Source organism: Phyllostomus discolor, chromosome 7 (assembly GCF_004126475.2).
Source record: "Phyllostomus discolor isolate MPI-MPIP mPhyDis1 chromosome 7, mPhyDis1.pri.v3, whole genome shotgun sequence".
Classification (NCBI taxonomy): domain Eukaryota; kingdom Metazoa; phylum Chordata; class Mammalia; order Chiroptera; family Phyllostomidae; genus Phyllostomus; species Phyllostomus discolor.
In genome coordinates this window covers 79,767,081-79,783,798 of record NC_040909.2, presented here as the reverse complement: position 1 = coordinate 79,783,798, position 16,718 = coordinate 79,767,081, and the positions used below count along the sequence as shown (strand labels likewise).

General features: G+C 34.1%; 1 protein-coding gene across 2 annotated transcripts in view; it reads right to left on the bottom strand.

Annotated features, from left to right (window-relative positions):
- Positions 1 to 2,156: 2,156 nt before the first annotated feature.
- The window catches only part of ZC2HC1A (zinc finger C2HC-type containing 1A), a 54,576-nt gene continuing 40,014 nt past the window's right edge, over positions 2,157 to 16,718 (bottom strand). The window contains exons 8-10 of one of the 2 annotated variants that reach the window (XM_036031044.1): positions 10,283 to 10,399; positions 7,170 to 7,277; positions 2,157 to 4,944 (exon numbers count right to left, since the gene is read on the bottom strand). In XM_036031044.1, coding sequence (XP_035886937.1) covers positions 4,779 to 4,944; positions 7,170 to 7,277; positions 10,283 to 10,399 — 391 coding nt within the window. In that variant the 3' untranslated portion in view covers positions 2,157 to 4,778. The remainder of the gene's footprint in view (positions 4,945 to 7,169; positions 7,278 to 10,282; positions 10,400 to 16,718) is intronic. The other variant, XM_028518721.2, reaches the window with a different exon arrangement.

Sequence of the window (16,718 nt, the reverse complement as noted above, 5' to 3'; positions counted from 1 at the left end):
TAGATGGCTGAAAAAAGTTATGTTGAAGGAGATTATAACTGTTGTACAACTAAAACAAAAACATTAAAATAATAGACCAGGGAGTATTTGGTAATGTGCATAAGTAATATGTTAGAGATGTATAGTTGATAACAAAATACCGTGAGGTAAATAGTAAATACTTCTATCAATTTTAAGCACACTGGTGCCCAAAATGAGTTAGACTAGGTTTTTGAGAACCAACATATGGATTGTAAAATCAGAACAAAACAAAAACAACCTAGCTCTTATAAAACTCTGTAATTTCATGTTTTTAAAAATTCATACCTATATTTCTGGGAGGCCTTTAAAATAACAGCTACAAGGCCGGTAATATTATCCAAAACACCCCCTAGTGGCAAAAGAGCAAGTCACATACACACTTTTACGTGTAGTCAATGAGGATCCTGACCATAACAATCAACTGAAGAAATTTTAAATGAGACTAAAAATGAGTGTGGCTATCACTAACTTCATTTTAATGATTCTACTGCTCCTTAAATAATGTAGTCAGTTGGAAAATTCAATTTATTTCATTACTAAAAATATACTTACCATATAAAATACTTATTATACCTGGAAAGCAAATACATACAAGAGTCCTGCTCTTTGTAGCTGTGTACCTCTGTACAGGGTGGTGTCAGGCCAAACAGCTGGGGAACGGAGTAGGGGAGCTCAGAAGAGGCTTGTCTCCTTGCAAAGGGAGGAACCGCTGGTGAGGGGAGATTGCCTCAGGGAACTGTAAACAAGCCTGAGTGTGTTGCTCTGGCAACCGAGCAGCAATGCCAGTAGGAAGGACAGAGAAGGGGGCCTCTGGGAAAAAAACAAACAAAAAAAACAACAACAAAAAAAGGAGCTGGGGCTTGATAGCCTTCCCACAACTTGGAGCTACTGTAAACATTCAACACTGCTTATGACACTGGCTGCACAGCACCTGTGTGAGATGGGGGGTGAATGTCCTGCCCTGGGATGGGACCCATGCAGGACTGGAGACTGCCCCCTTGCAGAACATGGCACTGGAAGAGGGGCAAAGGCGAACGTGATCAACATTAGCACACATTGGTTGAAAAGTTGGACACTCCCACTGGCTTGTGGCAACAGGTGGGATATGGGGACTTTAAAACAGAATGCAGACAGAAGCTCAACCTCTGCTTTTCCTCTCACGGAGCCTGGAAGCGGCACATGAGGAGTGAACTGGGAACATTCCTCAGCCCCACGGGTGCAAGCAGCCTTGGGCGCCTGGACCACATGGATAGAGGTTTCCCTGCAACACGGCCTGGAGTAATCCGGCAGTATCTAGAGGGAAAGCTGGTTGGGAAATGGAGACACTGACCTCAAGAGTGCACACCTTAGAGAGAGGCTGGAGCTGGAGGAGCAGAGACCCCTTTGAGTAACAATCTTGAGCTGCAGATAAGGAATGATGGGGAACTTCTGGGCATGGGTTTGGACATTAAGCTTTTGGGGAACAAGGGAATTTTTGTACTTTGAGGAAGGGGAGGGCTGGGAGCAGCAATGCTCCCAGGCCCCTCCAATGGGAAACCCTGTTAATAAAAATTTCTTTCCTTCCCCCAAAGTATTTGTGTTATGTGTGAACATAGTGGCAAGCTGCTGGAGCCCAGGCTGCCCATTTACACCTCTTCCTATTATTTTTTTCACTTGCTGAGCTTTTACTCACGGTAGCAGCGTTACTTCTAGCCTAAGAAACAGTGAGTACAAATATGTCTAATAATTTTCACTAGAGATAACTCCTGTTTAAAATTTAAACACGATAGTCTCAACCATTAAGTATTCATCCCAAGTGAATACTTTTTGCCATTAAATTGTGTTACCAAATTAGAAACACCCATAATGTTTCTTATCAACCTTGACTTCGCTGTTTTCAATTGCTAAATTTTATTAGCTATGAAATGTTTCTATGCCTTAAAAATCTGTGACAAAACATATTTATAACACTCTGAGGTCAAAAACACTTCAATAAAATAGTAAGAATTTGACAGCTGATGACATACACAAAAAAATCTCTCAATTAAAAGCTAGTATAATTTTAAAATACATTTGATTTCAAACATTTTCTTTATAGTTCAGTATATTCCTATCTATGTTTGGCTAAAAGATGACATCAATGAAAACCAACTGGCAATTTTTTTCTTCATGTCTTTATTGAATATGTTCAAAAATGAAAACTTATTTGTAATAAAAAAACCAGTGAACAGGAGACAATAACAGTTATAATAATCTTGCCTTTTCAAGCTAATAACTTTCAGGATAATATAGAAGCAATTTTTACATTTTAATTTAAGCTTACAATCTCTTAAATTCTACCACACTGGAAAAAACTGGTAAAAATAAATAAAAGTGATGCTTAGATCTAGAAAAATTTCTTAAAAACTAAACTATTGCACAACAAATCAATGTGAGAATGGTATATGCAAGTAATATAAAAATGCATTTAAATGCATTGTCATAACATGTTTCATAATTCATGAATATATTCACTTACTATTTATAATAATCTCTGTGCTCTGAGATTGGATATTTTACAAATTTATTTTCCATGTTGTACAATATAACATTTACTTGCTACTATAAAATTCAGTGAGAAATAAAAATGTACCACTTTACTTGGGCCCATGTTTCTACTCTTTTCTTGGGCAGACAAAAAATTATGTGATACCATATTATGTCATTCATATATGGAATCTAATGAACAAAATAAACAAAATAGAAATAGACTCATAGATAGAAAACAGATGTCAGAGGTAACAGGGTGAAAAGGTGAAGGGATTAAAAGAAAAAAAACACATCACAAACACAGACTGACAGCAAGGAGGGTGGGCGGAGGTGGAAGAGGGTAATCATATGGTGGTTGAGGGAGACTTGACTTGGGATGATGAACATACCATACATATACAGATGATATTTTATAGATTTGTACACCTGAAACATATATAATTTTATTAACCAATGTCACCCCAATAAATTCAATACAAATACTTGAAAGGAAACAGAGCCCAGTTCTAGATAAAACAAGAATTGAAGTTCTTCATATGATTTATAACATCAGGACAGAAGAACATAAATTATTGAAATGGAAATCTAATTGCACATTATCCTCCTAAATTTATAACAGCTAATCTAGTTGGTGAACTCTTCTGACCAATATGACTGAATAAAGACAACCAGAGCAAGTTAATAAAAAGTCAGGATAGAAACTATAATGTAAGTAAAATTATAATTCCCATTACATTAAGTTTCTATCTCTTGTCTGAATGGGAAAAAATGAATAAAATTATTAAGTATAAGAATAAATGAATTTAAAAAAAATTGTCAGCCACAAATTTCTACATTGATCCTTATAATTAAACAGAATCATAAGCAGCTAGAAATTGCCAGTAAAAGATTTGTTTGTATCTTTCTAATATCAATATGATCAGAGTTGTTAGCTTTCACTCAACAGAAATTACTACTGAATTACTGAGTATGCTTATACAAGCAAAGAGATTTACTACTAAATACTATGTTACATTGAGTGTGACAATAATTAAATGGCATATTTTAGCCAAAGTTAGAGAGTATAATTACATTTGTGTGAATGTTTAATTACAAAAGTCAGATATCCAGTAAAGCAATGCATTTTCAGTGGCTTTTTATTGTGATGTGAATGGTATTTCAACATGAAAAACTAAAAAGAAAATATAAGTAGGAAAATTAGATATTCTCTTAACCTACTAATAACTACACCTAACTATACTTGAAGGGGCTAAAATTCAAAACTTTTACCTGTATTCCCTCCACTACTAATTATTCACCAAATTATTATTTATTAGGTGAGGTGGTTGGTTTTAAAATTCATGAAGTAATTTCTCCTATGTTCAGATACATAGAAATAAACATAAAAGATTTTGAAGAAAATGTTTGCAACTTATATTAATTACATTTTCAAACTTTGTACAAATGAAGTAAATTAAAACTACTCTTTAGACATGAAGTTATGAAAAAGAAGTGAAATTTAAAGATGCAGCTGGAAGTAAAAAGGAATATACTTTCAACTAGTACACAAGTAAAATATTCAGTAACAACAAGAATAAATACATTTGTATTTTTAGCCTTGTGTCTCTGGAAAGAAAACTGCATGATTATATTTTCAGAGAATGAGTAAAAATACGTAAATTATATCATTAATCATACACTAAGTAAAGGGTAACACAGAGCTTAGGGTTTTTTTCTTTTTAAAAATATTTATAAAATTAATTGTTGAAGAACTCTATATCAAAGCGACCCAATTTAACTAAAAATATTCTCTTCAATTCCAAGCATCCTAATCTACCATCATAGATACTACCTGAAAATAGGAACCAATAAGAAAACATTTATTCTGATTTTTTACTCAAAGTAATGATTATCCTAAACTTGAAGGACTAAACACTGTAGTTTGAAAGTTTGTAGAAGAATACTTAATGTGTTTTAACAACCGAAGAATACATAAATTAATGATTCCACCTGAAATTATTTTCTAACTTATGAGTGAGTGTTTCCTTGAATGGCACAATTTAGGGTATCAGGAATTTATTATATACAGTATATATACACATATATACACATGTACCCACACACATTACATAGCCAGAGGAATTCTGCTCTAAAAATTCCTGGAAAAAGTGTAACAGTTTTAGGACAAAATAACTAGGTGAAGTGCTCTAGCAGGAAGCAGCAATAGTCATAAAACTCTGGACTTTGCTCTTTTTCATTTGGGATTTTGTTCACAGAACCATTCTTCGAATGCCACATTCACAGCAGAACTTGGCCCATTCTACAGGGTATTTAGTCCCGCACTCGTGGCAAAATTTTGGTAAGTGTCCAGATGAATTTCCTTCAATGCCTTTAATGTTTCCACCATTGAGTGAGGATACACAGTTTCCATCTGGCCTGGAGAAGTACAGAAAAAAGTTCACATTAGTTGTTTCAACCCCGCCCCCCCCCCCAATATGTTTAGAAACAGGGCATAATACTAAGCATGACTAAAAGCTTGCTTAATCTCATGTTTAATATTCTTGCAGTTCAGATTAAGAAAAAAAAGTCTTTTAGTAAATAATGAAATGCTAAATGTTTTTTTAGCATTATATTTGTTCCTAATGTCTTTACATCTATCCTCCAGTTCACTTCCCTTTCCTTTCACTGTATCTGAACTACAATTTAAATCATCTCTTAAGTCTTTTAGTGTTTTTCCTTATACTGAGTTCTGTTTGGTTCTTTTGCACAGATGTTGAAATACTTGTGACAATATTGTCATTGTTAATGATTCCAACTCCATTAAACAGACTCATAAATCGATATTTGATGATTTCAACATCTTAGTTACTGGGTTTTGTTTGTTTGTTTGTTTGCTTGTTTTAAAACTGGTGACAGATTGCTAGTTTCTTTATATAGTTTGGAATTTCCCTGTGCATCTTTTAGGTCAGAACTATGAGCTCATGTTTGCTTACCTATGAGAACCGGAAAGGGAGCTGCTAAACCAAACTAAGTTATTTTTTCAGTTAAGAATTCCTTAGAATATGCAGATATTATACTCATAAACCCTAAACTCAAGTGAAGGTAACCCTACAGTTATGAAAAATCAGTGGGAACTCTTTTCCTCTGCACCATGGCTGAGACAGACAGGTTTCTTTGGGGTCTCCTCTTTCTGGCTGGCAGAATTTTTTTTTCCTACTATATCCTTTGAGTATCATGAGAAAAGGTTAACAGAACTTTCTCATTTTTGGTGGGCATATGTGACCTTGGGATAACTTTCTGGCTGTTTAATGAAAGAAAACCTAATAAAGATGGATGGAATGCCAACTGTTTACCCAGGCAACAATGTTTACATGTTGTCCACTGACAAATTAGACATACCATATGCTCAGGAAAACCTGGAAATCATGGATATGGGATTGTTACAAGAGATATTGTTCCTTTGGGGACACAGAATGTCTAATTAAACTGTCTGTATACCTATATATGAGATCTTGTTCACATCTGAGCTGTCACTCGGTCACTGGCTCAGAGAAGCACCTGAAGCTGCCTTGCTATCATTCCTTATTTCCTGTAATTTATTCTAACGCCAAGTGAACATACTGTCATGTAAGCAGCTCTAGCTGAGCTTAAGATGCCTCTTGGTGGGCATTTTAAAAGCCCTGGCTTAGAAAAGAGGAATGCAGGGGGGAAGAGAAAGCTGAGTCTCTACTGTTACCCTTTGTATAAATCCTAGAAGTCTTCCCATGATGAAATTAAAACCCAAGCCTAAGTGGTGAAGACCAGTCAGAACCTCAATGGAGCTGTAGTATCAGGGTTAATTTACCAGTCTGACCTCCAGTTTCCTGTACATTTATGTACCTTATTTTTGAGAGCTAAGTACCTTGCTCTTATGGTAACTTTATGTACCTTGCTTAAAACTTTCTGGAACATTTGTGGACTAACTTCACCCCTTTTTTCACTGTTAATTCTTATTGTTCCTCTATTATTCTTTCATTTAAAAAATTATTGTATCTCATCGTACATCATGAATTTATGCACTTTGCCTTAAAACTTTCTGGACTAAGTTGAGATATATATAAAAAATATCTATGATATGACAGGGACAATTTCATTATATGTTTAAAAACAGAGTGAATGTGAAAGTTATACAAATATTGTGAGAGTTTAGAAAGGGAAGTACATGAATAATCACAACCTCGGTAGAAGAGTTTAAAATTTATGAAAATGGTGCTGAAAATTACAATAATGGTGGTTTAAAGAGTCTATTATTCAATGTGTAGTTAAAAACATGGACATAAAATATATTAATCCAGTGGAACTGAAAAAACTATCCTTGAGCATTTACAACAGTAATTCTAACTACAGAGTTAAAAACAAAGACATAAAAAGTTAATCCAGTGGAACCAAACTGTCCTTGAGCATCTGTAAAAGTATTATAATTCTAACTACAAAGTATAGGACTATATTACTTATGTCCAAAGTACTTCTTTAGTCTACAACTTAAAAGCCAGGTTAAATAAGAAACAAAGGAAAAAACAAATTTTCTATCAAAGCCTGATACATATTTTTGCATATGGTCCTTGGAAAACTACATATATTCATTTTTATTATGGCTATTAAAACATCAGAACTAAACATACCTGACTATGTAGCTCTCACCATATGTTTTTCTTTTGTTTGTAAGAACACCTGATGCAGGATTTCGTGCCAAACTAGGCGGTGTGGAGTTTCGAGGTTTGATATTAGCTCTAGAGAAAGAAAGAAGTAGCAGTGAAAAAGTATTCAAGAGTAATCATTTATTTCTTAAATTCCTACTTGTGTGATTAGAAAAATAATTAGAAGCTGTAAAGAGCTAAGTCAAAAAATTAAAATCCAAATAATTATTTTAAAACTGAAAACAGTAGTTAACACTAAGGATAAAGGGAGAAGAGGGAATTTCAGGGGAGAATGGGAAGGGTTTACAGGAACAAATTTACAGGACACATGGACAAAAACTGGGGGGGGGTGGTAATGGGAGGGAAGTGGGGAGGGATGGGTGGGCAGGCTAGAATGGGAATAAAAGGCAGAAAACTGTATTTGAACAATGATTAAAATAAAAAAATAAAAAATAAAAAATAAAGATAAAACAAAGCATTTTGCATTTACTAACATTATCCTGATGGTGTATAAACTCAATTAAAATATGTGTATATGGTATACATGAAATATTTAAGTTAATCATTCTGAAAAGCTTCAGAAAGCTTAAAATTCATAGTACCCTCAAAATAAAGATGTGGTTTGTTAAATGCCTACAAATCACTGCTAAATAATATGGTAAGCGTATGCAATGTGGTAAAAAAAATTAGCTAATCCCTTTAAATACTAGCTAACCACTTTAAAGAGTAATAATTCAATTTATGAAAGTCTGTTGTGAGAAACATCAAATCAAATAAATGGGTTAATATAATTTCCCTTTAATACTTTAGTTTCACTAACTGAATGGCCTGGACTATTGCTCTCACTAGAGGGAAAGTTTTGGCTGGGTCATCACTAATTCCTTTACTGAGACTCAGGAATCAAGGAAAACTAGATAGTTATATGACAGTTAACTGTGAATGTATAGGCTTTGGAGATACAGATGAATCTGCACTCAAATCCCAGCTACTGTGGACCAACTTTGTGATAGTAGTCAACCTCTCTGAGACCAAGCTCACTCATTTATAAAATGGGACCATATTCACTTATAAAGGAAGTTTAAGACATAAACTGCAATTTACATGAACATTCAGCAATGCTGCTGATACTATTATTATTACTATGACTTTGCTACTACAAGTTCACATTTATATAATTGTGCTTACTATATTTGGTATAGCTACATTTTTAATTGCCTTCATATATAAACATTTAATTTACATAGTAGGTAGAATTAATAACTCCACTTTACAAATGTGGCATGTGAGGTGAAGAGTGGTTAAGTCACTTACCAAGGTGACACAGCCCATATGGTGCTAAACTAGTGGTGAGATGTTCAGTATAGCATCAGTTCCCTCCCCCTCTTTAGAGATTTACTTGAATCCTTTCATTTCAGAAATAAGCAATGTTATGTAATAAATAAGTGAATACTTTTCATATTTCCTTTAAATTGAATGACCAAAATTCTATTTTTGTCTACTTACACAGCAAAGTTGGAGAGAATTTCCTAAAATTTCAAACACCTACCTTAAAAATAATGTAGGCAATACAATATCAACTATTTCTCAAATACCACTAAATGCTAAATATGATACATATACAACTTTGTTTAATCTTCACAAAAATCTCTGGAAGTACTATCTATTCCCATTTTAAACTTGAATAAACATTCATATTCAGAGAGATTAAGTATTTTGCAAAGCTATTACACGGCCAGAATACTTGAGATTGGATTTGGGTGGGTCGTGTTACAAATCTTATGTTTAATATGCAATGTTGGCATTCAAAGTAAAATCCTATCACTTTCATATAATATGTACATGAGATATACAGATAATTCCAACACACCCATGCATACACACACTCACAATTTCATCAAATGAATAATTTAAAATTGTTTAAATAATTAGAAATTAAAAAATAGGGGGAAATAAGATTATAACCACCATTATTAACCACCATTATCAAATGTCGATCACATATTTTTAGTAATATCATCTAAAAGGCAGAATCTGAATGTTAAGACCATTCTCAGAGATTGTAAAGATCTGTCTTGATCAGCACCTGACACCTGTTGCCCCAGGTTCACAGGATCCAATCTGCCTGCTATATATAGTTCAAGCAGTTATAAAAGAAGGTTTAATTTTGGAATTGCACTCAACCTAGCTTACTGCTAGTCAATGTTTCTTTGAGATCTGCTTCAGTGCCTATAGACAGCAGTAGTAATACAAAGAAAAATGGTTCAGGGCAGATTCTTCCTTCTAGGACTTATCATTAGCTACTTAACAATAGCTCATGGCTGCTGGCTGCTAATAAGTTCAAGACTTCTCCCATCTTAATTTTATTGTATATCTAGTTAAAGGTATTACTTTTCACATACAGTAAGAGAATGTTGTATAGTAGACCTTGGTTTCAAAGGTACCTAAGTTAACTCTCTCAACATATTTTTAAACTTTAATAAGTAATTTAATTTATTAGGCCCTAATTTCATTATTTTAAAATGAGAGGGCTAGACCTGTATTGGAGCCCAAACGAGCAAACTTGAAGACTTATGTAGACGAGTTCCAAAGTGACTTTCATATCTTTTCCCTGCTTAAGGTAGAATTTATAACCATCTAACAAAAAGACTGAGGATCCCTACATGAAATGTTTTCTAAGATCACTTTTTCTGCCTTGTTTTAACCATTGATCATCTGCTTAACTAAAAGATAATCTAGAACTATTATATAATACTCCTGTATATGGCATAATACTTCCTATACTTGTCAAAAATACTATTCTTAAAAAAGAGCTTCTTAATATTAATGATTATTGAAAATGACTGCTATTCCAACACTCTAAAAATTAAAATTTAATGGAATAAAATGTATGCAATAAAGCAGTTTTAGGACAATGGAAATGTTCAGCAAAAATCAAGCTGTTGTAAGTTGTAGAAGATTATTTAGTACTCCTTGGCTTAAAAATGATTAAATGAGATTTTTTTAAGTATAGGAATGTACAAGTTTATAGTATTACAGTATATAAAGCTTTTAAGGAAATATGTGAAAAAGATTAACCAAACTGAGTTATAAATACTTACTTGTAAATGGGTAATAACTCATATCTTTTGATGGCACTGTCTGATTTTGTATCACTGTCATAGAACCTTTGCACATATCTTCCAGTTCGAAGTGGAGGGCCTAACTTGTCCATCTTACTATTAAAATATATAAAGGTGTACCCATAAGGAGATTGCTACATTTGTTTCTTTATATAAATTTTTTAAAGACATTATTTTGGTTCATCAGAAATCCACTCCCCAAGCTCTTACTTATCTCACTTCCAGGGTCAGGACTAATTTCAAAAGGAATCTTCAGAAAGTTCATACAATATCCATTATTAAGTATAAAAATTCTGACTAGGCAGGCCATCTTACCAGTTTTGATAACTAGCCAAAGAAATGCCATATTTATGCATAGCAGGGCAATGAAATCAATGAAGACACTTAAGAAAACAATTGTTTCAAGTAAAATTTGTGAAGCTAGAAGAAAACTGAAAGTTGTTATTCTAGAAGACAGATGAGATGCTTGTTCTCGAATAATCTCACTTTTTCCCTTCCCTGAATTCATACAACCTTTCTCTTTTTTCTTTTTCTTTTTCATTTCTCCTGCATTTAAAAGTCCAAGTATAAAATAAGAAGTCAAATAAGTATTTATATCTTTACCCAATTTAGCTTTTTAACAAAAGATGACTATTTTAGATGTTTATGTAAGGAAAAGTAAAAATAATCCTATGTGAGAAAATATGGATGGCAATATGAAAAATCACAGGTAAAATGTGAAGTGGTCATGCCAAAAGTATAAAGTATGTCTATTTAGACGAAAATAGAAGAATTGATGGTCTGCAGGTATTTCATTTTTTTCTATCAACCAAATAACTGAATCATGTATACTATCACCAACCAATATACATTCATGGTAGGGAACAGGGAAAATTAAATTATGAAATTAGAGAACTATCTTAAATGTCTATTGAATAACATCTCATTGCTTACTAACTTTTAAAGTACACTCTTTTAAAGGGATGCCTGTTTGCTCATTCATGCTTCCACGCATTTGCTGACCTTACAGATCCTGAGCACCTACTATGTATCAGGCACTGTGCTACATTCTGGGGATATCATGATAAATAAGAGACTTGATGCTTCTTCTTATGGAGTTTAGTGTTCAAAAAGAATCTGCTCATTTTTCTAGATTATGAGGGTCTCTAAGGAGAAACATATTTCATTCATTTTTATGTTCTTTCAGTACCCTATACTATCCTATACACATAACAGGCATTTTGTTATAATTAACAGGTTCATATTAATAATTTGCAGGTGGTGATGTTTATATTACTTAAAACATTTTAAAGTTTTTAAAAATGCCTTCATTAAGTACATATTAAACATAATCTCTAAAATATCTGAGATTAAATTTGATGGTTTATTTTATTTGTGAAAAATTACTAAAAAAGCTACCTATTTGAAATTTAAATGAACAAATCAGAATTTTCTTTGAATTAACAATTATTAAAACATTGCTCCAACTGTAGCTTAACAAAATGAATTTGGATTTGGAATAAGGAACAAAAGATTTTCTTTCTCGAAAAAAGTTATAAAAATTAAAATTTAGAAAACCTTAAACTACATTTTTAAGACAGATTTCTCTAACATAAGAACTCCTCAGATCTTACATATGATATAACAAAGTTCAATTTTGGAAAGAGGACTGTAAAATCTAATAAAAATTTGGAGGTAATTATCTAATGGAAATATTCCACATATTCCATATGTGAGAGGATTGCCAGTATTTTCAGTTTTTGAAAACCTAACTGAAAGGAGAGTTCCAATGATGACTTATCATCATACCATATACCTGTGTTATAAATTCAACTCAACTGATCTATTTATCTACATATATATGTGTGTGTGTGTGTGTGTGTGTGTGCATAAACACACACAATTCAAATATTACTTAGGTTAACTGTAAATAAATGTTAATCTTAACCTAAAAATCACTTAAACTTATGTTCTGCTAAAATCTGCTACTCTACACTATGTTCATATCAAGGTATAACCATATAAAAATTAATTTGTAAAGTTAAACAGTATAAAATTTTACATATATAAACATTTATACATATAAATACATTATATATAATTTATATAGAAATACATATATATAAAATCTTAATTACACACATATTTTTAAATATTAAAAGTCAATGTTGGGGTAATTAAATAAAAATTTAGAAAGATTCATTTATGAAAGAACTTTCAAATATTTAAATCTTTCCCTAAGCTACCCAGATCTAAGATGTAATAGGCTTTTCTCATGTACCATCATATTTATCTTGGTACACACAGGCACGTCTTTCCTCATGTCTTCTTTTCTATCAAACTCCTTACTTCTGTGCCTCTGCCTCCAATAGCACTAAGGATAATTTAAAGTAAGCAACAAGATGAAGGGAAATTTGAAAACAAATGGAAAGTTTTGCATAAGTGGTTATATTATCAAAGGGAATTTAAAAGCATCAATCCAGCTGATAATTCTCTGGTTGAAGTTTTTTCTTCTTCCTTGGTCTTGTAAACCATCAGTTAAGGGAGTGAATAATATGAATATAGAAACTAGCTCTGGCTGCTGTGGCTCAGTGGATTGAGTATTGGCCTGCAATCCAAAGGGTCACCGGTTTGATTCCCAGTCAGGGCACATGCCTGGGTTGCGGGCCAGGTCCCCAGTTGGGAACACATAAGAGGCAACCACACAGTGATATTTCTCTCCCTCCCTTCCTCTCTCTCTAAAAATAAATAAATAAAATTTAAAAAACTTAACAAAAACAAAGAAACCAGGAAGTCTGTTTCTATTACGTGTTTTGCCTTGATCTCAAGGGCTTAGATGTTTCAAATTATGAAAAAAATGCAACTTTGTTGATTTTCATACAGAGTTCACCCATCATTTACTTCTAGGGTTGCTTTGAAAATTAGTAAATGTTGGAAAATACAACGAAAATTCCATTTTATTATGTATTTTTAATTATTCACAAAGTTTGCGGAATATAAATTCAATCTGATAGTTCCCAATTATGGAACTAATAAGATCAATATTTTTATAGAGTGTTTCAATACCATTTTTGTTTAAAGGCTCCAATTCAGTAATGGCAATTATTATGCACCCAAGGTCTGTGAGAAATTAAGGCAGGAATAAGCAAATCCATTCATCAGTAAAAGTAGTCTTGCTGCTGCTAAGGAAACAAAGGTGGGTACTTTGATGCCAACCAAGCAATCTCATGTAGCAGGCATTTTAGTGCAGACTAAGCAATCTGACCACTTAAGACAACATAGAATTTCAATCTCATATCAAGTGCCTTTAATTGACACCTAGATTTAGGCATAGTCAACATGAAAGTACATTTTCAATTCCTCACTATTGTTTGAATTCAATCATTGAATAGTGTAGTATTAATAAAAGTTATAAAACACTTTGGTTCCACAGAATACTAATGTGTAGCAAAAGTTCCTAGAAAGCCCAAATGACTTAAAAAAATACCAGTTCCATCTTTGGATGTAATGAAGAATCCTTAACCCCCCCACCCTTCAAATTATAAATATCTAATGCCTACTACAATAACTTACTCTAAAAAAAGGAGTGGCAAACTTTTCCTGTAAAGGTCTAGACAGCAAGTAGTTTAGGCTTTGTGGACTGTACTCTGTCATGAACACTTAACTGTGCCATCAGAGAATGAAGAAAGCCACAGACAATGCAAAGCAATTGGGCATGGCTGTGTTCCAACAAAAACAGATGCTAGGATAAAGAATTTAGGTGATGGGAAGATGCTGGCAAGATGGGTGGGAATGGAGTCTACTTCCCCATGCACACAGGTGAAACACCTAGCCAATCTTCTGAGGAACAGAGCAAACAGCCAACAGTACCCCAGCATATATGAAGATTGGAAACCAAAAATTACAGAGGACATTGAAAAGTCAGATGAGTAGGTAGAAGCTGCGAACACCAGGATACCTGCTGGAAGAGGAAACCCACCAACAAAGGAACCACCAACAGAGAACAGCAGAAGGAGGTGAAGGAGGGAGTGGAAGCCACACTAACTCTGTCCAGGACCTGTATGGAAATACAACTAAATGGTGAAGAAATTACCCAGAACAAACAACTGAACAAGAGCAAAAGAGAATCCGCAAAACCTTGCACACATGGAAGAAACAACTTCAACACAACTGGCCCTCACCAGAACAACAAATGACAAGAGGTGACAGACGGAGTGACACTCAGTTAACCAGATGGTAGGAAGGACCCACCAAAGAAAGACACAACAACAATCAAAACTCAAAAACATACAGACAGCCAACATAAACGACAGCCCAAAACTAGCAAGTTCAGGAGATTAGGGAGAATCTCACAGGTCTTCTACCACAGAAGTTCACACCACTGAATCTCACAGGTCTTCTACCACAGAAGTTCACACCATAAACCCAGGGAGTCACAACAGAACAATTTAAGAAGCTGAGGCTAACAAGAAGAGTCTCACAAACAATGGGAAAACAAAGAAACAATCCCCAGATGAAAGAAAGGGAGGAAGCCTCAGAAAGAATGCTAAATGAAACAGAGGCAAGTCAACTATCAGGATATTGAGTTCAAAGCAATGGTTATCAGGAAGCTCAATGAGCTCACAGTGAATTACCAAAAACTACAGGGAAACTACAGTGAACTCAATGAAAACTATATCAACATGAAAAAGGTAACAGAAATTACCAACAAGGGCCAAGAGGAAATGAAGAATACAATTTCTGAACTGAAGAACACAGTAGAAGGAATCAAAAGCAGGATCGAGGAAGCAGAGGATCAGATCAGCAAGCTGGAGGACAAAGTAGAAAGAAAAACACCCAGAATGAGCAAGAAAAGGAAAAGAGGCTCCGAAGGACTGAACAGGGGTTAAGGGAAATGCAGGACAACATGTAATGTAATAATATCCGTATAATAGGGATACCAGAAGGAGAAGAAGAGCAAGGGGTAGAAAACCTGTATAAAAAAGTAATGATGGAAAACTTCCCTAATTTGATGAGAGAAAAAGTCCCACAAATCCAGGAAACACAGAGAGTCTCAATCAAGAGGAACCCAAAGAGACCCACCTCAAGACACATCATAATTAAAATGACAAAATTTCAAGACAAAGAATCTTAAAGGCAGCAAGGGAGAAACAGGAAGTAACATACAAGGGAGCCCCAATAAGGTTAGCAGCTGACTTCTCAATGGAAATGTTCAAAGCCAGAAGAGAATGGCAACAAATATTCCAATTAACGAGAACCAGAGGCCTGCAACCAAGACCAAGACTGCTTTATCCAGCAAGGCTCTCAATTAAAATGCCAAATAAGGAGCTTCCTGGACAAAAGAAGCCTCAAAGAATATACCTCCTCCAAACCAGCTCTGCAAGAGATGCTAAAGGGTTTGCTTTAAGAACAAGGAGAAAAACAGTGAAAGAGAGAGAAACACAAGTGTGAAAAAATGGCAATGAATAAGTACCTATCAATAAAAACATAAGATTATCAATAATAATCTTAAAGGTAAATGGATTAATTGCCCCAATCAAAGACACAGAATAGCTGAATGGATAAGAAAACATCGTCCACACACATATGCTGCCTCCAAGAGACCCATCTCAGAACAAAAGACCTAGACAGGCTGAAAGTGAAGAGCTGGAAACAAATATTCCAAGTAAATGGACAGGAAAAAAAAGCCGGGGTAGCAATACTTATATCGACAAAATAGACTTCAAAAGAAGAACCATGAAAAGAGATCCAGAAGGTCCCTTCATAATACTCAAGAACAGAATCCATCAAGTAGACATAAACATTGTAAATATATATGCACCCAACATAGGAACACCCAAATACATAAAGAATATCTTGGAAATATAGACCAATGGAAAAGAACAGAGAGCCCAGAAATAAACCCAAGTTTCTACTGTCAATTAATATTTGACAAAGGGTGCAAATGCATAAAATGGAGTAAAAACAGCCTCTTCAAGAAATGGTGTTGGGAGAACTGGACAGCTACATGTAAAAAAAATGAAACTCCACCACCAGCTTATACCATACACAAAAATAAATTTGAGGTGGATAAGAAACTTAAATATAAGTTGTGACACCATAAAAGTCCTTGAGGAAAATATTGGCAGGAAAATCTCAGACATTCCACACAGCAACACCTTCACTGATACGTCCCCTAAAGCAAGGGACATGAAGGAAAGAATAAACAAATGGGACCTCACCAAATTAAAAAGCTTCTGCATGGCTAAAGAAAGCAGCATTAAAATTAAAAGAGAACCAACTGTATGGGAAAACATATTTATCAATGATACCTCAGACAAGGGTTTGATCTCTAAAATATGTAAAGAACTCACACGACTCCACTCCAGGAAGACAAACAACCCAATTAAAAAATGGGCAAAGGACTTGAACAGACACTTCTCCAAGGAGGACATAC